At 33.4% G+C, this 13,757-nt stretch overlaps 7 protein-coding genes across 7 annotated transcripts in view; 4 read left to right on the forward strand and 3 right to left on the reverse strand.

Moving 5' to 3' along the window:
• cubi_02792 (protein kinase) overlaps positions 1-225 on the forward strand; it is a gene marked incomplete at both ends in the record, with an annotated part of 2,601 nt that extends 2,376 nt beyond the window's left edge. The window contains one exon of the mRNA XM_029019803.1: positions 1-225. This exon is cut by the window's left edge and continues 2,376 nt beyond it. Within this exon, the coding sequence (XP_028875210.1) occupies positions 1-225 (225 nt within the window).
• Positions 226-370: 145 nt separating this feature from the next.
• Positions 371-3,484, reverse strand: cubi_02793 (cyclin; the record flags this gene model as incomplete). Its single annotated transcript, XM_029019804.1, has 1 exon — positions 371-3,484. The coding sequence occupies one exon, from the start codon at positions 3,482-3,484 to the stop codon at positions 371-373; it is 3,114 nt and encodes a 1,037-aa protein (XP_028875211.1).
• An 867-nt stretch (positions 3,485-4,351) lies between these two features.
• On the reverse strand, positions 4,352-5,068 carry cubi_02794 (uncharacterized protein; the record flags this gene model as incomplete). Its single annotated transcript, XM_029019805.1, has 1 exon — positions 4,352-5,068. One exon carries the CDS (start codon positions 5,066-5,068, stop codon positions 4,352-4,354), a length of 717 nt encoding a protein of 238 aa, XP_028875212.1.
• Positions 5,069-5,274: 206 nt separating this feature from the next.
• cubi_02795 (uncharacterized protein) lies at positions 5,275-7,119 on the reverse strand (the record flags this gene model as incomplete). The annotated part of the gene is made up of 1 exon (XM_029019806.1): positions 5,275-7,119. One exon carries the CDS (start codon positions 7,117-7,119, stop codon positions 5,275-5,277), a length of 1,845 nt encoding a protein of 614 aa, XP_028875213.1.
• Positions 7,120-7,337: 218 nt separating this feature from the next.
• On the forward strand, positions 7,338-8,705 carry cubi_02796 (uncharacterized protein; the record flags this gene model as incomplete). The annotated part of the gene is made up of 1 exon (XM_029019807.1): positions 7,338-8,705. One exon carries the CDS (start codon positions 7,338-7,340, stop codon positions 8,703-8,705), a length of 1,368 nt encoding a protein of 455 aa, XP_028875214.1.
• A 245-nt stretch (positions 8,706-8,950) lies between these two features.
• cubi_02797 (uncharacterized protein) lies at positions 8,951-10,363 on the forward strand (the record flags this gene model as incomplete). Its single annotated transcript, XM_029019808.1, has 2 exons — positions 8,951-9,929; positions 10,002-10,363. 2 exons carry the CDS (start codon positions 8,951-8,953, stop codon positions 10,361-10,363), a joined length of 1,341 nt encoding a protein of 446 aa, XP_028875215.1.
• A 282-nt stretch (positions 10,364-10,645) lies between these two features.
• cubi_02798 (CDPK2 protein-related protein) lies at positions 10,646-13,708 on the forward strand (the record flags this gene model as incomplete). Its single annotated transcript, XM_029019809.1, has 1 exon — positions 10,646-13,708. One exon carries the CDS (start codon positions 10,646-10,648, stop codon positions 13,706-13,708), a length of 3,063 nt encoding a protein of 1,020 aa, XP_028875216.1.
• Between the last annotated feature and the right edge of the window lie 49 nt (positions 13,709-13,757).

Consider the following 13,757-nt stretch of genomic DNA (forward strand, 5'->3'; position numbering starts at 1 on the left):
TCCTCCTCCTCCTCTTCCTCTACCTCTACCTCCCCTTTACCCTCCTCACCTTCCCAAAATCGGAACCAAGCGGATAAACCACCAAGTTTGACATCTGTTCCTTCTGAGAAAATAAGAGTCAGAAAAAAGAACTTAGAATCAAACTTCATGCTTGATCTCTGGTCATTCTTCTCTAATGGAGGTGGTGGTAATATCAGTACCCATGAACATATAATACTTAATTAGAATATAAAACAATTTCAGATTTTTATTATAACTAGTTTAACTTATATCTATGAAGACGTTTATTTAATTTGCCTTTGAAGCTCTATTTTTACCAACCGAAATTCTGATACAAAAATCCCATCTCAGCTTGATTTCCTAAACTTCTTTACTTTCTTACTGAAAGACCAAAGGTTGAAATAGGTCCTGATCCAATTTGAACTCCTGGAGTTTTTAGGATACTTGAAGAAATGGATGGGCTTTTTCCTTTCAAAAAGCTGCTTATAGGATTTATCAAGTTATCCACAGAGAATAATGATGATTTAGACACAGATGATGACGAAAAGATTCCTTTGGAGCTCGCTGGTTGCATTGAAACTGGCCTCAAACCAGTATTAGCTGGGTTAGATGGACCGGAACTCTGCATTCTTGGCTTTCCATTAAACAAGCTGCCTATTATCCCATTTGGAACTCTAGTTCCTGTTGCTTGAGTAGAGTTCACCTGATTTGTTTCTTGTGAGTGCACATTCTTACCTACCAAAGACATGTTCCTGTTCAAACTAACTCCTGTTCCTATTCTTGCTGTTTTTCCTGCTCTCCCAAACAACTCACTACCAATTGATGGGGTTTGTGATACCATGTTTTGGACCTGACTTGCAGTTCTCCCCACGCTTTGGCGCCCTGTATTTACATGCATATTGCCGCCAAAACGGTCTGAAAGAGAGGATGGCTTATGCAAAAGAGTCTGGGGAGCACGAATATATGAGGAATTTGAAGTCCATGCTGCCGAGAGAGAGACTGGTGGTTGTTTTTCAGGTATACTGTTAGGGGTTGAAGAGACATTTTTAACTATTTGATTGTAGCCTGTGCCCAAACTTTGACGAAGAAATAGATGTTGATGATTATTATGATTATTAATACAAGTTCTTTCTGTAGATAATGCTCTGAAATGATGCTCACTTAATACTTGTGTTGGTGTTTTTTCGACTCCAGAACAGGAGTTTGAACTGGAAGTAATGCCAATCTTATTTACTAGAGCAGATTTCTGTTGGTCTTCCGATAGTTGAGAAAGTACAGGGTTACTCTTTGGAGGCATAGAGAGGTTTCTTTGATTCGAATTAGAAAAAGCTGGTTTCGAAGAGGTGGAAATAAGAGCAGAGTTGCTTTGGTGGGTAAATTCTTGGAAACTTGTTTGTTGATTGAAATCTTGGCTTGAATTGGACTCAATCTTTCGTTTTGTAAGGGATGACTCTGATTCCACAGGCTTAAGTTCACATTTATTTGGGTTATTAGTAGGACTAATTTGGTTTGAATTAGATAATACAATATTAGATTCTTGAAAATGATTTTCATTGATTTGATTAGATTCTGGAGAAGATAGGCCAAAAGTCCTAGTGATAGATGAAAATGCGGAAGACACCTTATTTCTAGCCATAGAAAAGAAACCATCTTCACCACCTCTTCTGAATTGAGGGACAGGAGGAGGGCGTGGAAGTTGCTGTGTAATATGTTGATTCCCTTGGGAATTAGCAGGATTTAATCTAGAATGCTCCGAACTGGATCTTTTGATTAAACCACTATAACGAGATTGACTACTAGGTTTTTGCTCAATGTTAGGATTTGAATTCATCCTAGTAGCAGTATGAAAAGTGGTTGGGTGTTTTAAGTTAGATAGGCAACTTGTATCTCTTCCACGCTCATTTGATGATGAAAGATTGAGATTAACATTACTATTTGAGTGGGCAACTTCAGGGTTCTTTGCCGAATTAATGACTTTATTTTTAAAATGAGTATCAGGAGTAACTGATCTTATATAGTTTCCAATAGGGAAATTTTCACCGTTGGAGTTTCTTCCTAATGCTAAAGTGTTAGAATTAGGAGTTTTTACAACAGCAGATAAACCGGGGTATTGGTGTGTTTTATTCGTGAAATTGGATTTAGGACTCGTAAGGCTCGCAATATTATTCTTCAAGTTTAGGCTGGATCCATATACAGCATTACTGTTATTATTATTATTATTAACACTCATTTGGTTTCTAGCAGGGCTATAAAAAGATCTATTTAACGTTGTATAACCTCCCGAAGGTGTTAGCATCGGAACTGAAGGCCTTTTGACGTTTGAGTTCTGAAGATTCAGATGGTGTTGATTAGCTCCAAAACTAGTTGGTATTATTGTCTGGTTTCCCATTGGACGCGGCATTGCAGTGGCTGTAGTATTAATGAAAGCTGAATTTGCAGCTTGAGTGTTAAATGGACGATGATTCCCATGAAATGACATTCCTCTCTGTAACTGCGGTTGGTGTAATATTGAAGGTGGGATTCTTTGATGTTGATTTTGATTATTAAAAAAAGATGGAGATTCTGATCTTTTTCGATAATTATTCATTGTTTGGTTAAACTTTTGACCAATTTTCTGGTTATTAATTTTTGCTAACTCTAAAGATTGTAAACTATTATTCATCATATTTTTGTTCTCCAACTTCTCTACTGAAACACCATACTTCACTGCATTTTGGTCATGAATTCCCTCATAACAGTATGACTGGTAAGTTTCTGAGCTAATCACTCTTTCGATTAATTCTGAATCTAATTTTGTATTCACGATTTTTGAAATAAAGGCCTTTATTGTATCAAGCTTGAATGTAATCTTCCAATCTAGTTCCTCACAGAAAATCAGTTCCAAATACTTTAAGGTTTTTGGAGAGATAAATCCAACGGTTCTTGCTAAATCTCCACTTTTTGCACAACTATCATCCCATAACTTATCAGATAAAAGTAAGGATGTTATAAAAATCGGTCTCCAATTATGTTGGCATATAGGTATTTTTATTTTCTCTACAAATTTTGCCATATTTATCACTGATAATACAAAACTTGAAACATTAAACCCTCCAAAATGTAACACACTTAATACAAACCCAAATAGTTCCTGAATACTCACCTTGGGAGTTTTCCCAAATCTAAATAATTCACCCAAGTCTTTATTTTCGCTTTCGGAGTATAAAGGATTCTTCAAAATAAATTCACCTTCATTTGATTCATCATTAGATTTAGGCATATTTGGGGGCAAATTATGTTTGTTTTTGTAATATAGCAATGGCTCAAAAAAACATTCAAAAACACAAAACTTGTTTTGGTCACTTAAAACCTCATTCAAATCTTCATCTGAAATATCTTCTATTAACTCATTTAAGCTTACTAAGCTTCCACAAATTATTTTAGCCAAATTACTTTCCCACTCATGAGAACTAATCTCATTAATCGAATCCTCCAATTCCGTCATTCTAGCTACTATCCCACTTACACCTTTTTCCTATCTTAATTTCTATCTTCTGAAAAATTTACGATTATAGGTTCACTGCATCCCATATATTAATTCTATTATATTTTCTTTGTATTTTTTTTTATTAAAATCTTGATATAGATAAGCATGCTTTTATGTTAGCTGTCTTTTCAAGTGGCGGGCCACGTAATGCCTCATAAATTGTTTCAATTAGTCTTTTCTTCACCACATTGAATTTTAATAAAGTCGAATAAGTTATTGAGAACAAAAGTTGTGCTGCTGAAGCCAATTAAACAAATATTTACACTAATCTTGGCTAGTTATCATTGTTTAGTTTACTCTATTTATTCCCCAAAAATATTGTTTTATACACAACCTCTTTCTGAAGTATGCACACATGGGGCAAATAAACAATTTTCTGTTTGTTTATTGTTTTGGAACAAAGTTTTGCAGATTTGTATCTTGTATTTTCTCTTCTAGTGCTTTGTTTTCTTTTTTTTTTTTTTTTTTATATTTGAATTACTTGGAGAAAGAAAATGGGAAAAATTACTTTGTTTAATTATTTAATGATTACATGCAACCTCTAATTTTACTGCCTGCAAAATTAATTTACACGTAATACAATTCAAAAAGATTGCAATTTTGCATGCGAACATTTCGTGCATGCAAAAAGAGGGGATTTGGCAAAAATAAAAATACATGCAGGAAAAAAACTATTAATGCTGTAATAAAAATTTAAAAATTATTTTACTTGCTTAAATTTTATTGAAACATAGTAATCTTCAGAAGAAAAGTATCCTCCCTTCTGATATTTTTTAATAAACTGGTTCTTCTAAATTTTACTAAATGAGTTAAAAATGACAGACTTTAGGTAATTTGTGGGAGATTGTAGTGTTTATATTCCTTAACGTGGCTCAAAAAGTTGCTAACTTCCATAAGTAGTTCCATAAGATCTTTGTTAGCCTTTTCCTCTGCCTTACTGATTATCTTATTCAATTCCGCCTGTACTGATTCCAAGCAATTAATACAGCTTAAAATGTTCTTTAAACACTCTTCTAAACATTCAAGCATTTTTAGTAGGATTTCTTTGAGTTCACGATATAAAGCTTTTAGTTCACCGGATAATTCAGCCTCCAACTCTTCCAATGATTTAATGAATTTTTTCAATTTCGTAATTGAAGTGTTCAACACAATTTCTTGTCTATAAGTCAATTTAGATTTTAGACAAGGTGCTGGCGGAGGTGGTGGTGGTGGTGGCGGTGGTGGAGGTGGCGGAGGTGGAGGTGGAGGTGGTGGAGGTGGCGGAGGTGGTGACTGAGAAGGAGGTGGTGGAGGTGGTGACTGCGAAGGAGGTGATGGAGGTGAGCTGACTCCTTTATTTGCCTGTTTGCCATCTGAAACTCCAGAATTATCTTTATTCTTTTTCTCATCATTACCATTGGAATTAGAATTCGACAGTTTATTTTCGCTTTTAACCCTGATTTTCAAGAAAGATTCGGTTAAAATCTGAGCATCACCAGAGAAATCAAAGATATAATACAGAAGAACAACAAGAGTAAATGCAATAATGATTTTGGATTTCATCTTTATAAAATAACTATAGTAAAAATAATAATTGGCAAAGATCTATAAATTTTGGCGGCGAAGCCGTGTACATGCAAAGTCTAATGCAATTGCACAAAAATTTCATACAATCAATAAAAAAAAGTTAGTTGGTAAAAAGTATTCTCAAATCTTTTTTAAGAAAGTGTGGGAGCATTAAATTATATTATCTAAATATAAAAGTGATTTCAGTTTTTTTCCTCTTTGTCACATAAGGGTTTTTGAGCTCGCTGATTAATAATCTCGCGAGGAATTAAGTCAGTCAGCATTTTATAAGTATACAATTTGTCGTGTTCAACTCTCTGATTATTTTCAGTAAGGTGAATAAATTCGGCTTCCAAAGCTGCAAGATAATTCACAGCTTTTGAAAGTGTCGGATTAGTAAAATATTCATTTTTAGTAAATCCATATCTTTTCATATAACTTTCCAAGTAGCTAGGCACGCACTTGGGTTCATGGAAAGATTCTGAAACTATTTCAAAGTTTAGTTTATCATCGAAATTTTTTAATTGATCATCAACTAACATATTTTTAGTCGATATATCTGTAGTATTGGAGGAATTATTCGAATTAAAAATTCCATTGCTTACTAAAAGATTGAAAAATTCCTCATTTTCCTTAACTTTTCTAAAATTCGCTGGCTTCTTAATACTCTTAATTTTATATTTGTTCTTTATATATGAAACGTCATTATTATGGAAAGTGTAATTAATATTTAACTTTTTCAATTTTTGTAATAACCTAAAATTTAAATCTATTTGTTTTTTTGAACACTGAAAAAGTTCTTCAAAAGAAGATTTGGATTCATATAGCTGGATACATGTGAGAGTTACTCGAATGTATTGCATGAATAGGTTCTTACAATTTTTGTTTTTAGAGAGATCTTTAAGAGATACATCAATAAATTTCAAAGGCCCTCCTAGTTTCTTTTCAATCTGTACAGCTATATCAGTTGGAATTTCTGGCTCTCTTTCAAGAACCCCTCTTGACCTTTCGATTTTAGATTTTTCATTCTTATTTGGTTTTTTAAGTGTATCATTAGTTTTTAAACTTTTATTTAGTAAATTTGGCTTTTTCTCTAATTTCAAATTTAACAATTCTTTGGAATTTAATGGGTCTTTAGAATTTAACAAGTCTTTAGAATTCTGAAAATCAAAATTACCAAACTTAATGCTGGGGGAAATGTCATTAAGAAGCTCATCAGTTTTGCCTGAAGAATAATCATGTTCAGGATTACCCATAATCTTGTCTATACTATAAAAATCGTCGCTGTATTTATTAGTATTGAAGCTAAAATTTTTTAAGGTTGGAATAGATTTGGGAATATTTTTGATTTGACTACCTCTATTTCCAAACCTATTTTGTTTCTTGCTATTCTCTCTATCATTAATAGATTTACTTAACTTTGCTGGAAGGTTTTCGAATTTAAAACCTAAGTTTAAGTTGTTGATAATATCTTTATTAAGCTTTTTCTGGGGTGGAGGCGGTAAATAAGAAGGATCAACATCTTCATATATATCCATTTGAAAGTCAACTCCTCTGTCTCCAGAATACCCTCTTGGTAATAAAAATAAAGAATTTAAATCGTAATTAATTCCCCTAGATCCATTGCCACCAATATGCTCGTTACTGCATGAAAAAATTGGAGAAGTTTTAATACTGTTTTCCCAATTATCTTTAGCAATTTTCAAATTGTTCAATGCACGCCTATAATATTCCTCAGCAAATAGATATTCATTAGAATCAAGACCGAATCCTGAAACACGAATATCAGAAAGTCTCTTTTGTGCAATAAAATAAGTAAATATTGACATCTGGAGAGCCTCTCTCATTTTTCTCACAGACTCAGACCCTCTTACCACTTCTATTCTTGTATAGTTATCTCGAATATTAGAAAAAGAATATTCATATTGTAGAAACATTTCCTGGGTTGGTGTATTTAGGTTAAAAGGTATTATCAGTATTAAGCACACTAATAAAACACTTTTATGAAAGAAAATTCTTTTATGTTTATTCATCAGTTCTCTGGTCATTATTTGACTACATGTCCTAAATTGATAAAAAAAAAAATAATTAACTAGTTTAAAGAGTTGGCGCCAAATTGTCTTTTTTCACATTGATAATAACTTTCAGTATAATCCAAATAAAAAAATGACTAGCTTTGGCGCCAGAATGCACAAATTGACCAGGCCCTAGTTAAATAGAAAAAGAAAGAAAAATTCAGTTATTTGAGATTAGGATAGGAGAAGGGATGCATTCAAAGGAGTTTCTGTTGAATTTTGATGATGTGAAGGCATTGGTTGAGAGAAAACTTGAAAAAAATAGAGAGTTTAGTCCAAAAATAAGGTTTATTAAACATTTGGCCTCTTATTCAGTAACGATACCATCATTAACTAGAATGAGTAATGAGGAACTAAGTAAAGCGGAAGAAAATGGGGAAGAAATATATATGGACACTATTATAGTGCCTGCACTACCAAGATCTTTGAAAACAGAGGACAATTTGAGCAGTTTGAAGTGTAGATTTTCCTACTCTCAAAAGCCATGTTCAATATCTCCGGCAACGCATTATGACTTATTGAGCAAGATTTTTGGTTACGAAAGGTGTCAGGAGGTGAATATTTTTGCAGATAGGTTTTGTTTGAGAAGGCTAATAGATTTTGCTTTAGGCTCTTCAAATTCTGAAAATGCAGACATTATGGTTTCAACAAAGTTGAGAGTTGACAATCAAGGGGAGGTGAGAAAGATTTCCCCAATAAAAATGCTTCCAATTAATATAAATGAAGGATTTCCGAGTGTGGGATTTCAATTTGAGACTTTTTTGACACGGAGTGAAATAGGGTTGGGATTAAATCCGGATGCAGTTTTGAAAATGGCGGATTCTTGCTTTGTTGTGGATGAAATATTCTTTGGAGATTTGAAGTTGGTAAGAAGGTGTGAGATAGATGCAGTAAGAAAGCAACATGTATATGGCAATTCTAAAGAAAGAAGTAAGCAAGAGGAACATAGAAATAGTTTATGTCATAAGAATTGGGAACAGAAGATTTACAATACAAATACAGAAAATATGGAGAAGAGGATGTGCCCTCCTTGTAGGGTGTTTTTATCCGATAATTTTAATTCTTCAAATTTATCCCCTGAAAATAGGGTTGAGATTAAATCTATTTCATGTAGAAATACTCACAATTTTTCGTGGGTTTCAGTGTATTTTCAAATGCTCATTGGGTCTACTCCTCTTTTAATCAGGGGATGCCATAACAGGGGATTCTTTATGCAGGGATCTATATCATCTTTTAGTTTAGATCAGGTTAAAGAGTTTTCAGGGAAGGAGCTAGGTACACAAAAAAGGTCAAATTTAGATTTTCCAGAGTCCAATTGGGATACATTGACATCGGCAATTGCATTTTCAGAGGCAATACTTTTATACATGTCGAATGATTTGTTAGACTTGATTGGATCATACTTATTAAAAGAAAGCGGTCCTGGAGATCATTTTGTCAACTTTACTATAAAAAAAAAGCAAAACAATATTATTTTTCAATTATTAAATCCAAACGACAATTTACCCAATATTGCTGGCCCAATAAATTATTGGAATAATTATCTCTCTACTAAATAAAATGCCACGTAATTTAAAAAATTTTTGTATGTAGTTTACATGCAATATATTATATATAGAACACGTAATGTGGGGAGGGAAAAAATTGCATGCATGTAAAAAAAAATGTAATCACTATCCCGGACCTCAGGTTTTTGAAAATATTAGCAATTTTATGACAATTAGATAACTTGTATATATATTCTTAATTATTATTTTTTATTAATTTATTTTCTGAGCTGTTAAGTTAGATAAATGGTAAAAGTATGATAAATGAAAATAATTCTGGAAAGAAGCTTAGGGGGAAATTAAAGATTTTACTGGAGAGATTATTTTCAAATGATGGGATTTCTCATATATATTTATTGTTGGTAATCATTTTGTTGGTTAATTTGGGCATAGGATTATTTTTTTGTGGCCGTAATTTGAATAAAGAAAGTGAGTTAGTTTCTAGCTCCATATTTGACATAAATATTAATTTTCCCAAGGGTGAGAAGGATAAGAATACCAATAACTCAATTTACCTCCCAAGAGATGAGATTTCTAGCCAAAACAAGTCTCAAAGTTCTAAAAGTACAACTACTACAACTACTAAAACCACTACTACTACCGAAAGACCTTCTGCTATTACGACAGCTTCTACTACTAAGACTGAAACAGAAATCTACACTGTTCAGAGTCCGACAAATAATTCGGTTCCAACTTGTCTTTATTCAAGCAAGTTTCCCACAAAATATGATTTAAATGGGTTGTTATTTTGGAATGTTTCCTCTGACACATATATATACTGGGGTTACCATAACAAGACAGGATCTGTGTATATTTTGGGAAACAATAGGCAAATAGATAATACAATACAATTTTCGGATGAGAGTTCAACTACAAAAGACAAATTTGATTATGATCAACCAAAGTTAATTGAGTTTAAGGAATCTAAGATTGGCTCAGAGGCAAAAATTGGTCAGATTAATACTTCCAACGTAATTGCAATTGGCAAAAAAACTTTACCTTCATATTGGTATATGAATTGGGTAGAACAAAGCTCATCGAAATCGAAAGAAACATTCAAACCACTTTTTCAACCTTGTCTTGGAAGCTTGTATACTTACAGCAACAACAATTTGCAAGGGTTTTTTCAGGATCAAGGTGTGGTTTACATGTGCGGTTTTAGTAGCTATACATTGGAAAAAGATTTAATAGAGTTAACAAACATTCCTTTTGTCAGAATTAGCACAAGTATTCAAGGTAAGTTAACTGAATAAAATTAAAATCCTACTATTTAGAAATAATTAATTTAATAAATTACGATAATAGAAGACGATAACAAGTATTTGAGTTTTGTTAAAAGTAGATCTAAAAATAGAATCTACAGATTAACGATCATAAAATGTCAGGAAAAACAAGGAAATTATAATCAAGTGTTAACTTATTCATTAAACCTTAGCAGATCTGTGAGGGAAGAGGATTGTGATGCAAACAGCGGATCTTGGCTGATGTATAAATCTGGGGGATCTTTATTTACAATTAATAATGGGGTAGGAGACTGGCAAATACGTACAGAAACTGGCAGATTTGAGTATTTAAAGGAGACAGGCGAATTAAAAAGAGAACCATGTTTTCCAAATTGGTGGAGTACTTATGGAGGTGTAACATCAAAACAGTACGTGCCATCAACATAGAAAAATAAGAGAAAATTATGAATAAAATAAATTAACAAGGGGGTTAAATAGAAAAAAAAATAATATATATATAAATTTAATATTTATTATATTTAATTTAAATTATAAATTTACAAAAGTGAAGGCTTATATAGAAAATATTAAAGGTATTACGGGTAATAGATAGATCACACAAAGCGTATAGTAATTTTGGCACACAAATAATAAATGACAAATTTAAGATAAGGAAGATAAAGTAGGAATTGGGAATATCAATCAAGAATATAAAATAAGAGTTTAAAAATGACAGTAGCCACCTCAAGTAGAAGGAATTCGAGGAGATCTAGCTTATCTTCAGAATCTAGTTTAACTAACCATACAGCTTCAGCAAAACCAAAGAACTCTTATATACAAAAGAATTCCTCAGTATCAGGTGGAGGTGGTACATCACACAGCTGTTATAGTCACAAAGGTAGATCTGGAAGTGGTTTTGGCTCCAGTTCCTCATATGAAAATAGGGCCTATCTTGTTTCAGGAGGAGGTTCTTGTATTGGAAATAATGGTAGTATGGGTAGCATGAATAGAGGTTTATTAACACCAAATGCTCACTTGGATGATTTATCGGCAGAGAGAGTGGGGAATAGTTCACCAAATTGGACATTGAGTACAGATGTTTGCAGTTTAAAAGATTTTAAGGGACTTTTAGAATGTAAAAGTGAGCATGCAGAATCGGTTCTGAGAAAGTACTCAGGAATTAAAGGAATGAATGGTGGCAGGGGGATCAGACAGGTTCTAGCTTCCATAGTACGTGGATCACGTACATCAAAAAACAGAAGTTCCTCTGTGGATTCAGGATCATGCGGGGCTTCTTCTTCATCATCATCTACAGGCTTAGTGTCAAATATTAATCGCAAAAATACTGCTGGAGGAGATGGAACCGGCGTAAGAATAACAAGTGAGGAAAGTATTGATGGAGTTTCCAATAATGATAGTAGAGAGTGTAATATTTTAACAGGACAACCAATTCAAAAAGCAATACTTACTCAAAGAGATATTATGGAATTAAGAGGAAAAATAGATAAAGTACTATCAACAGAAGATAGTTTTGTAAGATCAGCATTACAATCATTTCAACAATTTGATTTGGATGGTGATGGTAATTTAACAATTGAAGAATTACTGGATTTATTGACAACATTAGGGGAGCATTTGGCATTACCTCCTATAAACAGAAAAGTAGTTGCTAATGAAATAAGTATACGCTTAAACTCAAAGTTGACAGTGGATAGCAATGCATCAGAGAGCAGAATGTTGATCAGCTTTCCATTCTTTCTCAAATATTATTTAAGTGTATTAACTACAATAAGACAAAAACATTTCAGTTCTGTAAGGGCTAATGGAGAATTACAACAAAATAGAGCAATACGTAAACATTTAGTACATGAGGATGATATCAATGATTTATATACATTCCATTATCAATTAGGAGCAGGGACTTATGGTGAGGTATTTCTTGTAACTGAGAATTATACAAGACAAAGAAGAGTGTGTAAGATTGTTGATAAAGTAAAATGCCGCAGAAAGTTGGATGAAATAGATCATGAGGTCGAAATTTTAAAGCAGTTAGATCATCCTGGTCTTGTGCATATTTATGAGGTTTATGAGGACAGGCTAAATCTTTATTTTATATTGGAATTCTGTGCTGGAGGGAACTTATTTCACTCTTTGCAAGATGCGATTCAGTCAGGATTCCGCTTTTCAGAGTTTCATGTTTCACGCATAATTCAACAAATATTATTGGCAATACGTTATTTACATTTAAAGAGGGTTGTACACAAAAATTTGAAACCACAAAATATACTTTTAACTAACTCTTTTGGAAGTGGAAATACTTCTGTTAAGCTTGTTGACTTTGGACTAGCTGAAATTTTTTCCTCTGACGAAATGATTCTTCTGGATTCATCATCCACCCCAAGTACTGACTCATTTTTAGAGTCATCACTGCAATCGCTACCTACTTCCTCGCTTTCCTCTTATTTGAACCAGGGTTCTGTCAAAACTCAAACTCACGCCCAAAACTCTTTATTTTCGAATCCCTGCCGAAATAATGTAAATGAAGTTACTAACATCTCTGGTGTGAGCTCAAACCAAAATTCTAATCCAAGCCTAAACGCAAATCGGAATCTTGGCTCAAATCTTGATGGTTCTCATCTAAAGGAATCCTCAAACCTACATAAACATCAAAACCAACAGCAAAAAGAATCCTCAACTTCTTACTCAAAATACCTGGATTTCACTGCCCCCGAGATTCTTAAAGGAGAACCCTTCTCCTATAGCCTCGATGTATGGTCTGTGGGAGTCATCATGTATTCTATCATTACTGGGCGCCACCCTTTTTGTGGCAGGTCGCGCGCAGAAACCAGGCATAATATCTGCTTTGGCGCCCCCGCCATCTCCGAAATTACATGTGTTTCAAATGCATGTAAGTCATTATTAGGAAAATTACTCGAGAAGAATCCAAGGGAAAGGATAAGTGTAGATGAAGCTTTAAGCCATGACTGGTTTTCAATTTCTCATTCTAGTTACTGTGAAGTAGATATAGGTATGCCTTTACTGGCCCACTTAAAAGTATATACAAGACAGTCAGAATTGAGACATATATTGATACATATGTTATCCCACCAATTGGCATTAGATACAACTCAAATTAACATGGCAACCAGTGTTTTTAAATCACTTGATACTGACCATGATGGAGTATTGTCAGTATCAGAATTAAGTTGTGGATTACAAAAATTAGGAATATCATCCAGAGAATCATCAATGATCATAAAAGCTATGGATATTGATGGTAATGGAATCATATCCTATAGCGAGTTTATATCAGCTTGCCATATTTGGAGACAAAATGAAATCAGACAGTTGAAGTCTTTTTTTATGAAAATTGATAGAAATAATCAAGGAAAAATTACAAGAGAAGAGTTTAAGCAATTACTTAAAGCACAAAAGTCTAAATTACTCTCAAATATTACAAAAAGTTTTTCTGCTGGTAATGAAGTAAACTACAGGACTATTCTCCCATCATCTAACCAGGGTGTATATACTGAATGGGATTCTGTTCTTGATGAGATTGATACCAATCGAGATGGGCTTATTGATTGGAAAGAATTCTGTACTTTTATTGTTGACTACTTTAACACTTCCAGGGAGTCTTTAAGGGCTTGTTATAACAGTGGCAATATCTCTAATCTTCCCTCTCCCACCATTTCTGTTTCCTCTCCTTTTGCTACTGATCCTACCGATGTAGTAGGACTTGGGAGGAGAGTGTCTGGCCTCCGCCCCATGCAGGAAACCAAGCCAACTTAGTCAAATAAATATTAACTGGTAATTAATACTTAACTAATTAATTAATTAT

The sequence above is a fragment of the Cryptosporidium ubiquitum genome, assembly GCF_001865345.1.
Source record: "Cryptosporidium ubiquitum isolate 39726 chromosome Unknown contig_1, whole genome shotgun sequence".
Lineage (NCBI taxonomy): Eukaryota > Apicomplexa > Conoidasida > Eucoccidiorida > Cryptosporidiidae > Cryptosporidium > Cryptosporidium ubiquitum.